The sequence below is a fragment of the Eucyclogobius newberryi genome, unplaced genomic scaffold, assembly GCF_026437365.1.
Source record: "Eucyclogobius newberryi isolate DKJ021-1_F unplaced genomic scaffold, fEucNew1.0.hap1 SCAF_17, whole genome shotgun sequence".
Lineage (NCBI taxonomy): Eukaryota > Metazoa > Chordata > Actinopteri > Gobiiformes > Gobiidae > Eucyclogobius > Eucyclogobius newberryi.
Window position 1 is genome coordinate 18,706,678 of NW_027315801.1, and position 15,005 is coordinate 18,721,682.

The 15,005-nt window shown below is 40.8% G+C and overlaps 1 protein-coding gene across 2 annotated transcripts in view; it reads right to left on the reverse strand.

The window, feature by feature from the left end:
* Positions 1 to 453: 453 nt before the first annotated feature.
* LOC140362427 (tumor necrosis factor receptor superfamily member 14-like) overlaps positions 454 to 15,005 on the reverse strand; it is a 29,404-nt gene continuing 14,852 nt past the window's right edge. Inside the window, exons 6-7 of one of the 2 annotated variants that reach the window (XM_072448534.1) lie at positions 10,694 to 10,781; positions 454 to 1,701 (exon numbers count right to left, since the gene is read on the reverse strand). In XM_072448534.1, coding sequence (XP_072304635.1) covers positions 1,602 to 1,701; positions 10,694 to 10,781 — 188 coding nt within the window. In that variant the 3' untranslated portion in view covers positions 454 to 1,601. Of the gene's footprint in view, positions 1,702 to 10,311; positions 10,512 to 10,693; positions 10,782 to 15,005 lie in introns of those variants that run through there. The other variant, XM_072448533.1, reaches the window with a different exon arrangement.

A 15,005-nucleotide genomic window follows, 5' to 3' on the forward strand; every position in this document is an offset into this window, starting at 1 on the left:
ATCATCTGGAGACCCGGGGCTGTTTTCTGTCCTGTGATCTGACACGGCGATTTCTGTAATAAACACCTTTGAAAGTACAAGAGTCAGTGTCCGCGACTTCTTCTTGCCACACACCACCCCATGGGAACGTCAATCGAGTCACCTCAAATGGCGCCACGAAATCAGGACGGATTTGCAGACTGGATCTAAGCTTCTAATCAGCAGAAAATCATTGGCCTAGGGTGAGTTTTTACCTTTCGACCTTTGGTTTGATGCTGTGTGAGTGCTGTTGTCCTACATGCCTGTCCCGAAAAGAACTGGTGTGCGGGAGATGTTCTGTGAGGTGTGTGGAGAAGGGGAACGCGTCTCAAATGTGTTGAATTGGTATAAATAAATGGAAGGAGGATACTGAGGAGTGTCGAAGTTTAGTCTATACAGACTGCGAGAGGCGAAGATCGTTCTCAAGTTCTTTATTTGATGAAAACAGGGAGAAACAGGCAAAACAGCGGCATGTTGTTCGTCTTGCAGCTGAGATTCGGCTCTTCACAAGATTTAGCTGTGTTTTATATTGCTGTTGCTTGGGTCTGATAAACATGGCCTGACCTTCGCTATGACGTCCGCTTTAAGATTGTTTAGACTAGTCCACAGATGATTAGAAAATACACAGAATAGTTAAAATACACAGAATAGTTCATTGTGACCCATATGCAGCAAGATCGTCTTGACTCATGATAAGTAGGACACAGACTTGACAATAATTTGATCAATATCCACAGGAGAAGTATAGACAAAAAAAGTCTGTGGCCACAGTTTTAAGTTGTCAATTTGTGGTACCTAGGTGATGATACGTCTGCCAAGAAGTATTTTGGAACCAGATTTTAGACAATAAAGGTTTAAGTTTAAAGTTGAAATGAAGTTTTGTTAGTTAAATTGAAAAAATGAATTGAAGGAGGATGCTGAGGAGACGTATAACGGGTGGTTAGGTGATGTTATGCGTTTCCAAGAAGCATTTCGGAACCAGATTTAGAAGATGGAGGTTAAAGTTTGTCTTTGAAGAGCAATTCACCCTGGAGAGACAAAGAGACCACGAGAATGGACTGTTGAGCAAGCTTTATTCGAGAGTTATTTGGCGCTCAGACCCCGGCGGAAGACGTTGCAATCGTGGGCACTCCATGATCTATTTGTATTAGATGTCTACCCTCGGAGCCTGGAGACTGGTGGTGGTAGATGTGGAGAGAAGGCAGAGGATGAGGGGAATGTAGAGGAGGAGCTGGGGAGGTGGTGGGTCGCAGTACGGTTTGAGCGGCCGAGCCATCTGCCTGAGGGCTTAAATGTGGCCGCCTTGTGCCGATTGGAGCGGGGAGGAGTCACTTGAGAGCGTTGATTGGGGATGAGGAGCAGGTGCGAGGGCCATGGTACAGACGCCCCCTGACCTTTCACCCTACTTCTTTGGCCAGGAAAAACTGCATAACCTCTTTGGGATAAGCGCAGAAACCTGGGAGAGTCCATGGTGAAGTGAGGGATCTGACTCTCACAGACGGACAGGCGGACGCCGCTTGAGTGCGATGATGGCGCTGGGGAGAGGGGTCCTTCCACGGAGGCCTTGATGTAGATGGATGGAGTTAGGTCTTCCAGGCTGAATTTACGCAGGCTTCATTAAAGCCATCTGCCCCTCCCTCGCTCTCCGTTTGCTCTCTTGTAGTGTGTGTGCGTAAATGCATGCTGCGGAGAGGGGAAGGAGAGAGAGGAAAGGAGCAGAGTGGGGAAATTATGTTATAGTGTGTTAAAAAGAGTAAAAAGGTTTATAGTTTTTTCAAGTTTGAAGAAACGTTTAAGTTTAAAGTTTAGATTAAAAAGCATGCAAAAAGTTTTACGTTACTTGAGTTTGTTGTTTGTTTGTTGGTTTTTATGTGGGATTTTGCGGGTTTTTGGTTATAAGACATAGCTATCTTGTTTGTCTTTGTGTGTGTGAATCCAGAGAGTGTTGGTTAGTTATCTTTGAGGCTGGAACTTGAAGGTTATTTTGTCTTCGTGCGTTTTTTCGTTGTTTGCGGAGTGTTTTCAGGGTGCGGTCTGACAAAGGACAGAGATAGTCTTTCCAAGTTTGAAGAAACGTTGAAGTTTAACTTTGAGTAAAAAAGAAATTTACTTTAAGTTGAGCAGCAGATGTTGTCTTTGTGTGAGTGCTGATCCGGAGTGTAGAGTCGTTTTTGTTGGTCATTTTTATTTCATTTTCTTCGTTCTGTGGAGGCTGTTAAGAGATGTTTCAAGGGGGACAACTGGACCGCGTTTGAGACAGCTTTTAGAAAATCGGGGGCGGAGTTTAGCTCCTCCTACAGGGTGTGAAGAAAGACAGAGCGGAGAGAAAACAGCGGAAGTGCTCAGACAGTGGACCGGAAGAAGACTGAGCAGAGGAACTCTATTGGGGGCGGAGCTATTGGCTCCTCCTACATGTGTGTGAGGCAGAACAGGGCGAAACAGGGGAGAGAAAGAAAACCGTTTGTTTATCACAGGCTGTACTCAATTTATTATTATAGGATTAATAATAAAAGAGAGGAAGTTGGAAATCAAAAGACGTTAATTAACGAGAAAATAGAAAAAATGAATGAATGGTATCACAAAAATAAGATACCTTATTGGATGATTAAGAAAATTATTCATGATGAAAATGATGTTATGGTAACTGTTTGAAATAACCTGAATTGGCAAAGGATTAATGTGAACTAATCACTGTTTTTTCTTTTCTGTTATTGGGACAACATACGAGATCGGAGTGTGACAGAAGGAAACAGGAAACGAAGCGGAACAGTTTGACGAAACCAAGCAGTCAACTGGAGGAGAAGACCTTGGAAAAGGCCAGTTTGTTTCTATTCACAAACTCTTGCATTAAAAAACACTGTGTAATTACACATTTATAATCACATACTTCTGTTATGCAAAAACTTGGCAATGACTGATCGTTGGGGGTTACACATAACTACATAAGATAAGGCGTATCTTTACAATTGAGAACTGTTGCACTGGTGTGATCCATTGTGAGTTAAGTTTTTGAATTAAGTTGGTCCTATTATATCCTAATTTGAATAACCAGTGTCACAATATCCTAATTTGAATCGAATGAGGTACAATTTGGAATTGTGTATTGTTAAGTCAGATAGAAAATAACTTTGAACTGATTTCTGATTTTTGGTGTTGTCCATAAGATAAGACATATTTCTACAATTAAGAATTTTACATTTCTAGTTGGTCCACTGCATATCCTGAGATTTTGCTGAGATTTAACTTCAATTGAATAAAAATATAGCTTTGATTTTCTCATATCTTAAGGTTAATTGGATAAGGTATAATTTTGAAATTGTTTATTGTTACTCTTTAGTTAGATAAAAATAACTGTTTTTTGATAGACATTGGATTTATTTCTACTCTTTAGTTATAATGTTGATTTTTGATTGACATTGGACACCAATTTCTTTCACATCCGCTGAGGTTGGCAAACGGTCTTTGAAGTTTTTACCAAGCAGCTAAATAACTTGGGAAGTGTTAGAGAAAACACTACGTTGGAGTAAATTAATTTAATAAAATAAAATAAATCAAAATAAAATAATTAAAAAATATAGCATAATGGCGACATCAAGACTGATCACTCCAGTGGGATTGGTGCTGAAAAACAACCCTCTTGTTGAAGGAACTCTGAATGTGGACGTAATCAAAATACTACAAGTATTGATTACGTATTTTTCAGACTTCCTATAAGTGATCTGTTCTTCTGTATCTACCTCTGTATCTACCTGCGTTGCACCAATGAAATTTCCCCATGTGGGACAGTAAAGGAATATCTTATCTTATCTTATCTTATCTTATCTTATCTTACAACATACAGAGTCGACCAGAAGAAAGGAAGAATTGGACGAAGACGCAAAGAGAAGAGAAGAATCGAATTGGGAGTGATGCAATTGTTCGAAAACGAAGGAGAGAAATGGCTAAAGAACAACAAAGAGAAACGGGAGAAAATAAAGATGGAAATGGAGAAGGATAAGCCAAAAGTGGACAAGCTGATGGAAGAGATCAATAGATCATCCTCATATACGCAGGCAACAGTGAAGATGCCTCCACCTTACAAGAAATTAAAGGATATTGCAAAAGAATATCCACAGCTTCCAGTGATGACTCAAGATGGAAGATACAAAATTGAAGATGAAAATGAACAAGTAATAGAGACTGGTAAAGCTACAACAACTGTAACAATGTATCCAAAACTCAAAAACAAAAAGAAGAAGAAAAAGACAAGCTCAAAAACCGTGGGACAAAGAAAATTGTCCACCAAAAATGACAAAAGTGATGAAGAAGAAGGAGCAGTAAATGAATACGATCCAGCTGTGAAGAGAGTTTTGGCTGCCGTGGAGAAGAAAGGAAAGAAGTCATTAAAGGTGACATACAAAACACAAAAGGAGAACAATGACACTGGAACAGAAGACAGCGATGAAGAGTCAGAAGATGGATCGGATTCAAATGAAGAGACTCAAGATCAGAGTGATGATTCTGATTCAACATCCTGGATAAATATGGAGAACAGTCCGAAAGCATCTAGTAAACATCGACTTTCGTTCTCAGAGCCTTCACATTATGAACTGCGCGACAGAACAGTGACAAAGGGAATAAACCAGAAGATGTGCCCAATAATAATAAAAGGACAAAATTTGGAATACAAACCATGGCAAAATGTCGATATGTCGGATTTGATGGAAAAGCTGCCCATACTTCAAGAGGGGGCACACCCCTGGATAGCTAAACTGGAGGAGATGCTAGTGGGGACACAAGCTGCAATGGGAGATATGAAGAGACTACTAGCAACTATTCTTGGCATGGCAGGGATGCAAGAAGTGTTGACCAAAGCAGGACTGAACCAATATGCGAATACAGCAGTGTACGACGCAGAGCTGTTCGTTGCTTGTAAAGGAGCAATGTGGAGAGCAATGTGTGAGATGTTTCCAACAAACGTTCATCCAGACAAGATCATTCTTCAACCACTTGGGCAGGAAGAGAATCCAAGAGCATTCGTATCAAAAGCTCATCAGGTGTGGAGAAATGTCACAGGCAACAATCCAGAGTTGAATCAAATGGAGAAATCAATTCTGCGAGCTAAAATTCAAAAAGGCTTGCCGATATCAGTAAAAAATAAACTGGCAAAAGTGGTTGGCCTTGGAAGCATGACAAATAGTGGTTATTCAGACCACATAGCTCATCACGTGGAGCTATATCGGAAAAAGGTACAAGACCAAGAGGTGATGGAAAAGCTAGATCAAGTGCATTTGGTTGACACTAAGAAGAAAGAAAAGAGACAAGCGATGGTGATACAAAATCATCCTCAAGTGAACCAGCCATTGCCTCAAACACAACCAAACCCAGGTTCTGAACCCAGGTTCAGAACCTGCCACCACAGACAGGGTCATGGAGACCACAGACTGTCTTCACCAAACCAGCCTTTAACCAGCAACAATCTTGGGGAGATAGAGGCCGAGAAAACTACAACAGAGGTAATTTCAATAAAGGAAATAGAGGAAGGTTCAACCAGAATCAACAGAAATCTTCAGCAGAATGTTACAATTGCGGACGGCTTGGCCATTACGTCCGTGAGTGCAGGAAAGAAAGAGGAAGCTTCAGAGGAGACTTCAGAGGAGGTTTCAGAAGCGGGTTCGGAGGAAGATACAACGGACCGGCCCAATGACAGAGAGGCCTGGTAAACCCTTACAGGGGCCTGGTGTTTGAGGTTTAAGAGATGCCTGAAGATCCGAGAGGGAGGAGTGATTCATGAAGATTACAATTGATGAAAGACTGCCCATGGGACTAAAACAGAGTCTAAAATTTTGAAGAAAATTCTGGGAGAAAATTTGGCTGAAGTTTAACAAGATTTATAAAGGACGATCATTTAAAGACAAGGATGACATGATAATTATTCACTGAATCAAGAAATGTGCCATAAAGAGACAAAGTCTCAGAAGAAGTTACCATACTGCAAGAAAAAATTGGGAAAATAAATAGCAATAGCTAGAATAAATAAATAGAACGAGATGCAAACAGATGTTAAGATATGATGGTACATTTGATGAGAAATTATCAACAGACATTGCAGACAAATCAGTCTGAAATGGGGAAAAGAGCGGTGACATTACAACAGAAATTAATCTCTAGACTAAGGGTTTAAGCAACTTCCACTGACGAAGTTGATTTGATAACTGGGTCCAAAACCAAATAGGAAGCTAAATTTAGTAGTGACTAAGAAGGGGAAATCTTGAATTAAGGGAAAATGCTGAAGAGGAAATAATCAGAGAAGATATATTCTCTATAATAATGGAAGAAATATTTAGATTAGAAGAAATTAGGAATGGCGTTTTACATTAGAAAATTATAGGTGAAGACAAAATTATAGATTGGTGCTTTTTAGAAATATTTGTATTAATGATTACATTACATTAATGATTAAGTACAAGAGGACTCTGTGAGTGAGAGTCAACGTTGATGTCAACATTAACTAGGACAACACCAAAGATGAAGTTGTCTATTATAACAGCAATAACATTGGCTATTACATCAACAACTAAAATGGAAAAGGGGTTTATAATTAGTTAATAGTCAATTAGCTTAACTCAACAGGAGTTATCATTCATGGTGATGGTTCCTTAAAGGGGATGCATGCACATGATCATGAATGATGGTTAGCCTATCACTCACATAGAAGGAGTGTTCTGGTTTAAGGGAGGAGTAAATTACATTACATTACATACATTTTTACATTTATTTTCTATTGTTTTTGTTTTATACAGTCCATTATTTTTTTTTTTAAATTAAATTTGGTTAACCATTATATTATCACACTTATTTATATATATCTATATTCTGTTCACAAAAAAAAATAAAATTACTTTTTAGAGGATGTTTTTACATGAAAAGATTGCAAGATACAAGATACTGTTCAGTTATTTTTGTTCCCAGGACGCTGCTGAAATGCTGTTAAAAGGGACAATGGACATGGACAATAACTGGAATGGACATGGAGAATATCAGAGGAGAACGCTGGAGCCAAACATCACAACATATCAACGCTGTGAAGACAACATAATCATTGCTGAGAGGAGTGGTGAAAAGAGTTATAATATAATGTTAAAAGGGATAAATAAATGATTGGGGTAAATAAGTAAAGGTTGATGAAATAAATTATACATGTGTTGATGTTTTGATGTGTTGTTGATAATCCAGTGCTGATGTTTAGGTTGTGCGGCGACACAAATATCCTCACACAGTAGCGATTAAGGATTGATTCAATTGGATAATAACTTAAGATCGAAGACAAATTTACTCATACTGTGCCATTAGTATTATTGTTGTTGTAACGACAGCTTGGTCCAGATCGTCCCAATTGTCCAACATTAATTTAAATCTTGATGATATAAACAGTTGGAGTAGATCAGTGGTCCTCAAACTTTTTGACTCGAGGGCCACATTGGGTTCTAAAATTTGACCGGGGAACAGTGGAAACAGTGTTGTTGATCTCCCTGTTTTGCCAGTGCATCAAAGTCTGGTGTAAGTTTAGTCTCATATGAAGGTCGAGCAGAACAAGACCAGCATCTTCTGTACGCCCTCCAGAGGTTTGGAAACGTGGTTTCGTTCAGTGAAGCATAAACGTCGTTAAGTTTAAGAGTGTTGGACCGTTTTTTATTCGCATTTCTTCTACCCATAAATGATCTAGTAGTAACAGCATAGAATGATTAATATCCATAAATAAAAAAATGTCACCAGAATATGCAAAAAAATTTACTTTAATGTTACATTTTTGCACTTCTGTCCTTCTTACTTCTCCAGTGGTTGGACACACAAGCTGGGCCATGCAAGATGTCTTCAGCTTCAGAAATACTGTACGATGCCTGCAACGTGGTTCTGCTGGGACGTGGGTCTGCTAGGACGTGGGTCTGCTGGGACGTGGGTCTGCTGGGACATGGGTCTGCTGGGACGTGGGTCTGCTGGGACGTGGGTCTGCTAGGACGTGGGTCTGCTGGGACGTGGGTCTGCTGGGACGTGGGTCTGCTGGGACGTGGGTCTGCTGGGACGTGGGTCTTGTGGATTCTTTTACTTCCGTACATGTGAGGTCAAGTATACTACTCCACTACATGTTTTAACTGGACTGAAATATTTTGGTAAAATATATTTTGCTTATTTTCTAGCACATGCATGCAAGGCCCTAGCTTTGCGCAAACACAGATATACATACACAATTCACTATGAAGTTAATCTGAATTAAAATGACTACATTTACCACTTTAAAAGTTCTCAAAATCTGTATGAAATGCTTTTACTTTTTACTTTGACTAATTATTTGCACTAGTATCTGTACTTTTACTCAAGTAGCCAGTCATTTGGAATTGCAGTGAAAGAATCCTTGGCAGATAAAGCTTTTTTCCATTGAGCGCAATGTCAAAACAACTGCTGGTGTTCAGCCGACTGAACACCAACTTCTACAGACATTTGATTGTGATTTTTGCCTTCATGTCATGGACTTTTTTCAACTTGAAAATCCTTCAGTTTTCAGAGAAAGAGCTCAATTAGCAGGAGAAACTAAAATAGCTGGAGGTAAATCATGCAAGGGGAGTCCTCACACGCTGATGACCTCACCTCACATAAAAGAGTTCAGAAAATGCTGTTTGCCAAACAAAGATATATATCTGCATTTGAATCCTTCTATAAAAGCATTTTTCTAATATTCCAGGAGATGATATACTTTTCTTTCCGGACACCCTCAATTTGCCTGTTAAGTCAGAAGAGCAAAATAAAAAATAGCTGCTGAAATACAAGGTGCAATTAAAAGATTATAGACCAATAAATCTCCAGGAGTGATGGGTTCACCTCAGAGTGGTATAAAGCTCTAAAGACACACCTCAGAGTGGTATAAAGCTCTAAAGACACACCTCAGAGCGGTATAAAGCTCTAAAGACACACCTCAGAGTGGTATAAAGCTCTAAAGACACACCTCAGAGTGGTATAAAGCTCTAAAGACACACCTCAGAGTGGTATAAAGCTCTAAAGACACACCTCAGAGTGGTATAAAGCTCTAAAGAAACACCTCAGAGTGGTATAAAGCTCTAAAGACACACCTCAGAGTGGTATGAAGCTCTAAAGACACACCTCAGAGTGGTATAAAGCTCTAAAGACACACCTCAGAGTGGTATAAAGCTCTAAAGACACACCTCAGAGTGGTATAAAGCTCTAAAGACACACCTCAGAGTGGTATAAAGCTCTTAAAGACACACCTCAGAGTGGTATAAAGCTCTAAAGACACACCTCAGAGTGGTATGAAGCTCTAAAGACACACCTCAGAGTGGTATAAAGCTCTAAAGACACACCTCAGAGTGGTATAAAGCTCTAAAGACACACCTCAGAGTGGTATAAAGCTCTAAAGACATATCTCAGAGTGGTATAAAGCTCTAAAGACATATCTCAGAGTGGTATAAAGCTCTAAAAGACACACAGTGATATGAGGTCATTAGCCTCACACGCTGATGACCTCACCTCACATAAAAGAGTTCAGAAAATGCTCTTTGCCAAACAAAGATATTATGAGATGTATAACATTTTCTAAATTACTATCTTGGAAACTTAGTAAACAACAAGATTAAAGAACATTTTTTAAAATACTGGGTCGGCAAAGTAATGCAATCTTAACCAAACAAGACCAAATTCAATCTGCATTTGAATCCTTCTATAAAAACATTTTTCTAATATTCCAGGAGATGATATACTTTTCTTTCCGGACACCCTCAATTTGCCTGTTCAGTCAGAAGAGCAAAATAAAAAATAGCTGCTGAAATACAAGGTGCAATTAAAAGATTATAGACCAATAAATCTCCAGGAGTGATGGGTTCACCTCAGAGTGGTATAAAGCTCTAAAGACACACCTCAGAGTGGTATACAGCTCTAAAAGACACACTTCTTTGCTTTCAACAACTTTGAACTGGACACTTAAGAAGACTCAGAACCTCCTAGAATAAGCCATCATATCCCTGACACCAAAAGAAGGGAAGGAGTGACTGGACTGTGCCTCATATAGACTAATTTCTATTCTGAATGTGGACTATCGTTTATACACCTCAATTATGTCCAAAAGAATGGAACACAAACTCCCAAACTTAATCCACAATGATCTGACAAGACTTATTAACAGACGACAGACACAAGACAACATAAATAATCTTCCAAAATTGGTACAATGTCAGGATACAAATTAAATGTACAAAAAAAAACTGAATATGTATAACATATTTATTATTTGTAATAATACACACATCTGCTTTAAGGTGGTTCATACGACGCCTTTTTTTTTTTTATATTTTTTATAAATGAACACACCAGCCCCAATGACAGCCCCAACGATGGCGAGTACCAATACAAGTACAATGACTAAAATGTTTGAGTTTCCTTCTGCACATTCCGTATCCAAGTCTGAAGTTCCCTCTTTTATTGTAATTTTGTCGTTCTGCTCACACCTGGAACAGCAAAATCACAATCAGCAGTTTGTACTTTTCTTTTATTTGAAGATGTTGTGGCCCATAGGCTTTATTAGACAGGAGAGTGTGAGATGGAGGATGTGAGAGAAGGAGGACATGTCGGACCACCGAGCAGCACAGCAGTTTGTACTTTTCTAACACAGAAGTAATATTGAACTTACAGTGTGTGCGGCTGACAGACGAACACAGTCCCATTTGAGAAAGTTCCCTCAGAACACGGAGAGCACTGAGTGTCTGCAGCGGCATTGCCTGTAAAGACACAGCTGGGAGGTCACATCAGACCCTTTCTGTGGCGTGAAACAGACTTGATTAAGAAGAAAAAAAGATAGATAGTATTTTCAATACCAAAATGAAAAAAACATTTATGTTGATGTGTTTAGTTCTATAGAAAAACATAATTGTCAACAAAATAAGTAGAACATTCATTTGATCACATGCGGCCCTTTACTACTGGAAAACTATTCTGTAAATGTCATAAATAAATTTGAATGATTAAAAAAGAGAAAGATCAAAATTTTTCATATTTGATTCATTAAAGGCGTCATTTCCTCGTGGTGTGGACGGCCGATTAGTCCTGCCACGTATCAATCATAGAATGCACCTACTGCTCACCTGCAGCCTCGTCGGCTCGTCCCCAGGAGCAGCATGTTTCCCTGTGTCTAAGCGCATTGATCTATCATAATATAGTTCCCTCAGTGTACGGGACAAAATGAAGACGGAGAAAGACAGTTCGAGCTCAGAAGAGACGGAAATCTACGGAGACGAGAGATGATGTAATCCGTCGCGCTAATAAACAAACGCACTTCTAGCTCAATGCTCTTGTTTAAGTCGCACAGGTGGAGTGCACATGTGCACTTCCGCTTCAGTTCTCAAATCGGCGAAAAAATTGTCAATTACGCCTGAATTCCCACTGAGCTTTACATCAAACAACAAACCGCTACTGAAATAGTTAGAACTCGAGCCTCACCTCACCAGGATTCTGGGTAATCCTCCAGCCAGGAAGTCCTGACCAAACTCAGCCTAGCATGTTCTTACAGGTTGTCCCAGCATGGGTCAAATGCAGAGCACCAATTTCACTACAATATTAATAAGTGTACTTTAATATCAGGGGATAGATTTTTAACAACTCTAAGCGCTACTCAATACATGTTAACTGAATTCTTTCAAACCCCATCAGTTTGGAGATGAGGTACGCAGGCTCAGGGAACTTCCTCCAATGTCATGAAGGGCCCCCTCCAGACCTCCACACCTCGTGGGTGTGGGCCCCTATGAGCTTTTTAGATATTGGCCCCGCCCCTGAGGAGACTTTAAAGCCAGTAAAAACAGAACAAAATAATGAAGGCAGAGTGAATAAAGCGGCTAAAATGTGAAGTCATTACCACAGAAGCGATCGTGTTTGTGTCCATTTAAAGGAGAACTAAGTCAAATCTTTATCTTAAATGTATTTGTAATTCCCTATGATGTTAAATGTATTTTTGAGATGTTTGAAGTGTCATATTATTTGTGTTTAATCTGTTTTAAAGAAAAGAAAGACATTGATCAATTATTTTACAGAGCTTTTGTCAAAGTGACTTAGTTCTGCTTGAGTTATTTAATTGATATTTTTTACTGTATGAAGCATGAGCAAGTTGCACACATAAACTTGAATGGCTTTCTTCGCCCGCTAATTCCTCTGTGGTCTTAATGGTCTAAACTCCAAATGTTCCTCTCCATCCTCTGCCTGGGATGTGAAAAAGTGTTATCTGTGAGCACTCTGCTGGTCACTGCACTGTGCTACTGGTCACTGCACTGTGCTGGTCACTGCACTGTGCTGCTGGTCACTGCACTGTGCTGCTGGTCACTGCACTGTGCTGCTGGTCACTGCACTGTGCTGCTGGTCACTGCACTGTGCTACTGGTCACTGCACTGTGCTGGCCTCTCCTCACGCTAAACCTCAGCTTATTTCCTCTGGTCCCGACAGTCTGGGATTGTGTCATGGTCTAAATAGGTTTTGGTCTAAGGGATCATCTCAAAATGGGTTGAAGCTGAAAAGACGGGGGGAACCTACATTTCGTCTTTTTGTTGCTTTGAAGCTTCAATACATCGTTGTGGCAGTAATTGTTTTGAAATGCTAAAAAAACTCTCTCAGCAACGAGCATTAGGCCAACATTAGGCGGCGGATGCGGCGTGGAGCATGGGGGTGCGTACGCGCAGTGGGCCGTGCGCGCACGGTGCGTTGTGATCACGGGTGCGCAGTGGCCCGTGCCCCGCCCCGCTCCCCGCGCCGTGGCAAGCGCCAGGGAGCACCCGCCCCGCTCCCCGCGCTGGACCATGTGGATTGAGTAAACAAACATGTGCGACAGGTGACATTATTTGGAGAGTTCATAACTTATAAATGTAAACTTACTAAAGGATGTTCAGAGATATTCACTAGAGGTGAGCAGGGTCTATCAAGCTACTATCGTTTTATCAACGCGTTAGCATTTTATGTGAAGCCAGTCTTTCGTCTTTTGGGGGGGAGGGGGTCTAGAGAGAGACGAAAAAAATACGTCTTTTCAGCTTCAACCCATTTTGTAATTATCCCAAAGTGAAGTTTAGGTGTTGTTACACTATCGGCCTATAGTTTAGGTGTTGTTACACTATCGGCCTGTAGTTTAGGTGTTGTTACACTATCGGCCTGTAGTTAAGGTGTTGTTACACTATCAGCCTGTAGTTTAGGTGTTGTTACACTATCGGCCTGTAGTTTAGGTGTTGTTACACTATCGGCCTGTAGTTAAGGTGTTGTTACACTATCAGCCTGTAGTTTAGGTGTTGTTACACTATCGGCCTGTAGTTAAGGTGTTGTTACACTATCGGCCTGTAGTTAAGGTGTTGTTACACTATTGGCCTGTAGTTTAGGTGTTGTTACACTATCGGCCTGTAGTCTAGGTGTTGTTACACTATCGGCCTGTAGTTTAGGTGTTGTTACACTATCGGCCTGTAGTTTAGGTGTTGTTACACTATCGGCCTGTAGGGAAAATGCTTATTCATAAATAAATCAATAAATCAAAGGCTGACATATTATTCTATTTTGGTCAAGAAGTGTTGGTCGGATCATTGTAAGGAGGGAACACCGTGAGGGTTAGGGTTAGCCATGAGGCTATAACGGGCTATAAGGGAAATGTCGCGGTCCCTGAAACTGCGAGGCCATTTGACCGCGCCGCGGCTCTCCAGCCACGGCCTTTTTATTTTGCTTTAGATATCAGGGCGGGGCGCCACACATCAGATTCTGCAGCAGGTGCATAGGAAAAAGGCGTGTGTGACGCTAAATGTACTAGGGGGGAAAAATCCCGCACACTGTCTTATTTGCAAGTGAAATATATTTACAGGTGAAGAGGCAACGTTTCAGCAACTTTTACCTGATGAAGGCCCAGTTACTGAATCGTTGCTTCTTCACCTGTAAATACATTTCACTTGCAAATAAGAATCATTTTTTTCTCTAGTATATTTTGCTTTAACTAAAAAATAAAATATATTATAAACACATTTAAATATTAAGGGCCCTCACACTAAGGGCAGCTCCCTATGTGATGGGACTTAAGCTCCGCCCCTGCATACACGTGGATGTGTGTGTGGGGCGTGTCAGCTCTGCAGTGTGTGGACAGGGCACATATTTCACATGTACGCAGGCTTTATAAATGAGGCCCCTGGGCATTATGTGGTCCTAGGTTTTAATCCAGCCGCCTGTTTTTAAAACTAGTTTCAGCTTTGGAACATACTGTCTCGACTTGTCCCTAATAAAGATTACAAGAAGGAAACAACAACAGATCTCAACGGGACTTTCCTGGTTAAATGAAGGTTAAAAAAGTATTGAGTCACTGTTATCACTAATGATCGTGGCTCCGGCCCTTGCCTGGATTCAAATATGGCCCTCAGGGGGGAAATGCTCACCTGATCTAAAGTGCAGGTCATTCCCCATTTCACCCTGTCCTCTCCTGTCCTCTCCTGTCCTCTCCTGTCCTCTTCTGTCCTCTCCTGTCCTCTCCTGTCTGACAAAGCCTGCGGGCAACAAAATCTACAAAATACTAACCAGGTACCCATCAGTGATGAGAAGCTGCAGCCAGCCAACTATAGAACAATAGAACAATAGAACAGTAGAACAGTAGAACAGTAAAGGCTATTATCAGGAGATACTCCGGGTGGGGGCGGGGCTTACTGGAGTAGGATAAGTATCTGAGACTAGAGCCACGCATGGAGAATGACTCTTGGATGAGAGACAAAACAACTGAATCTTTTCTACGATGGAACACTCCTGGACTGATTCTGTGTGTTTAGTGTCGTCACGCTGTAGCGACACACACACGTCTGTGGGTCACGCTGTAGCGACACACACACGTCTGTGGGTCACGCTGTAGCGACACACACACGTCTGTGGGTCACGCTGTAGCGACACACACACGTCTGTGGGTCACGCTGTAGCGACACACACACGTCTGTGGGTCACGCTGTAGCGAC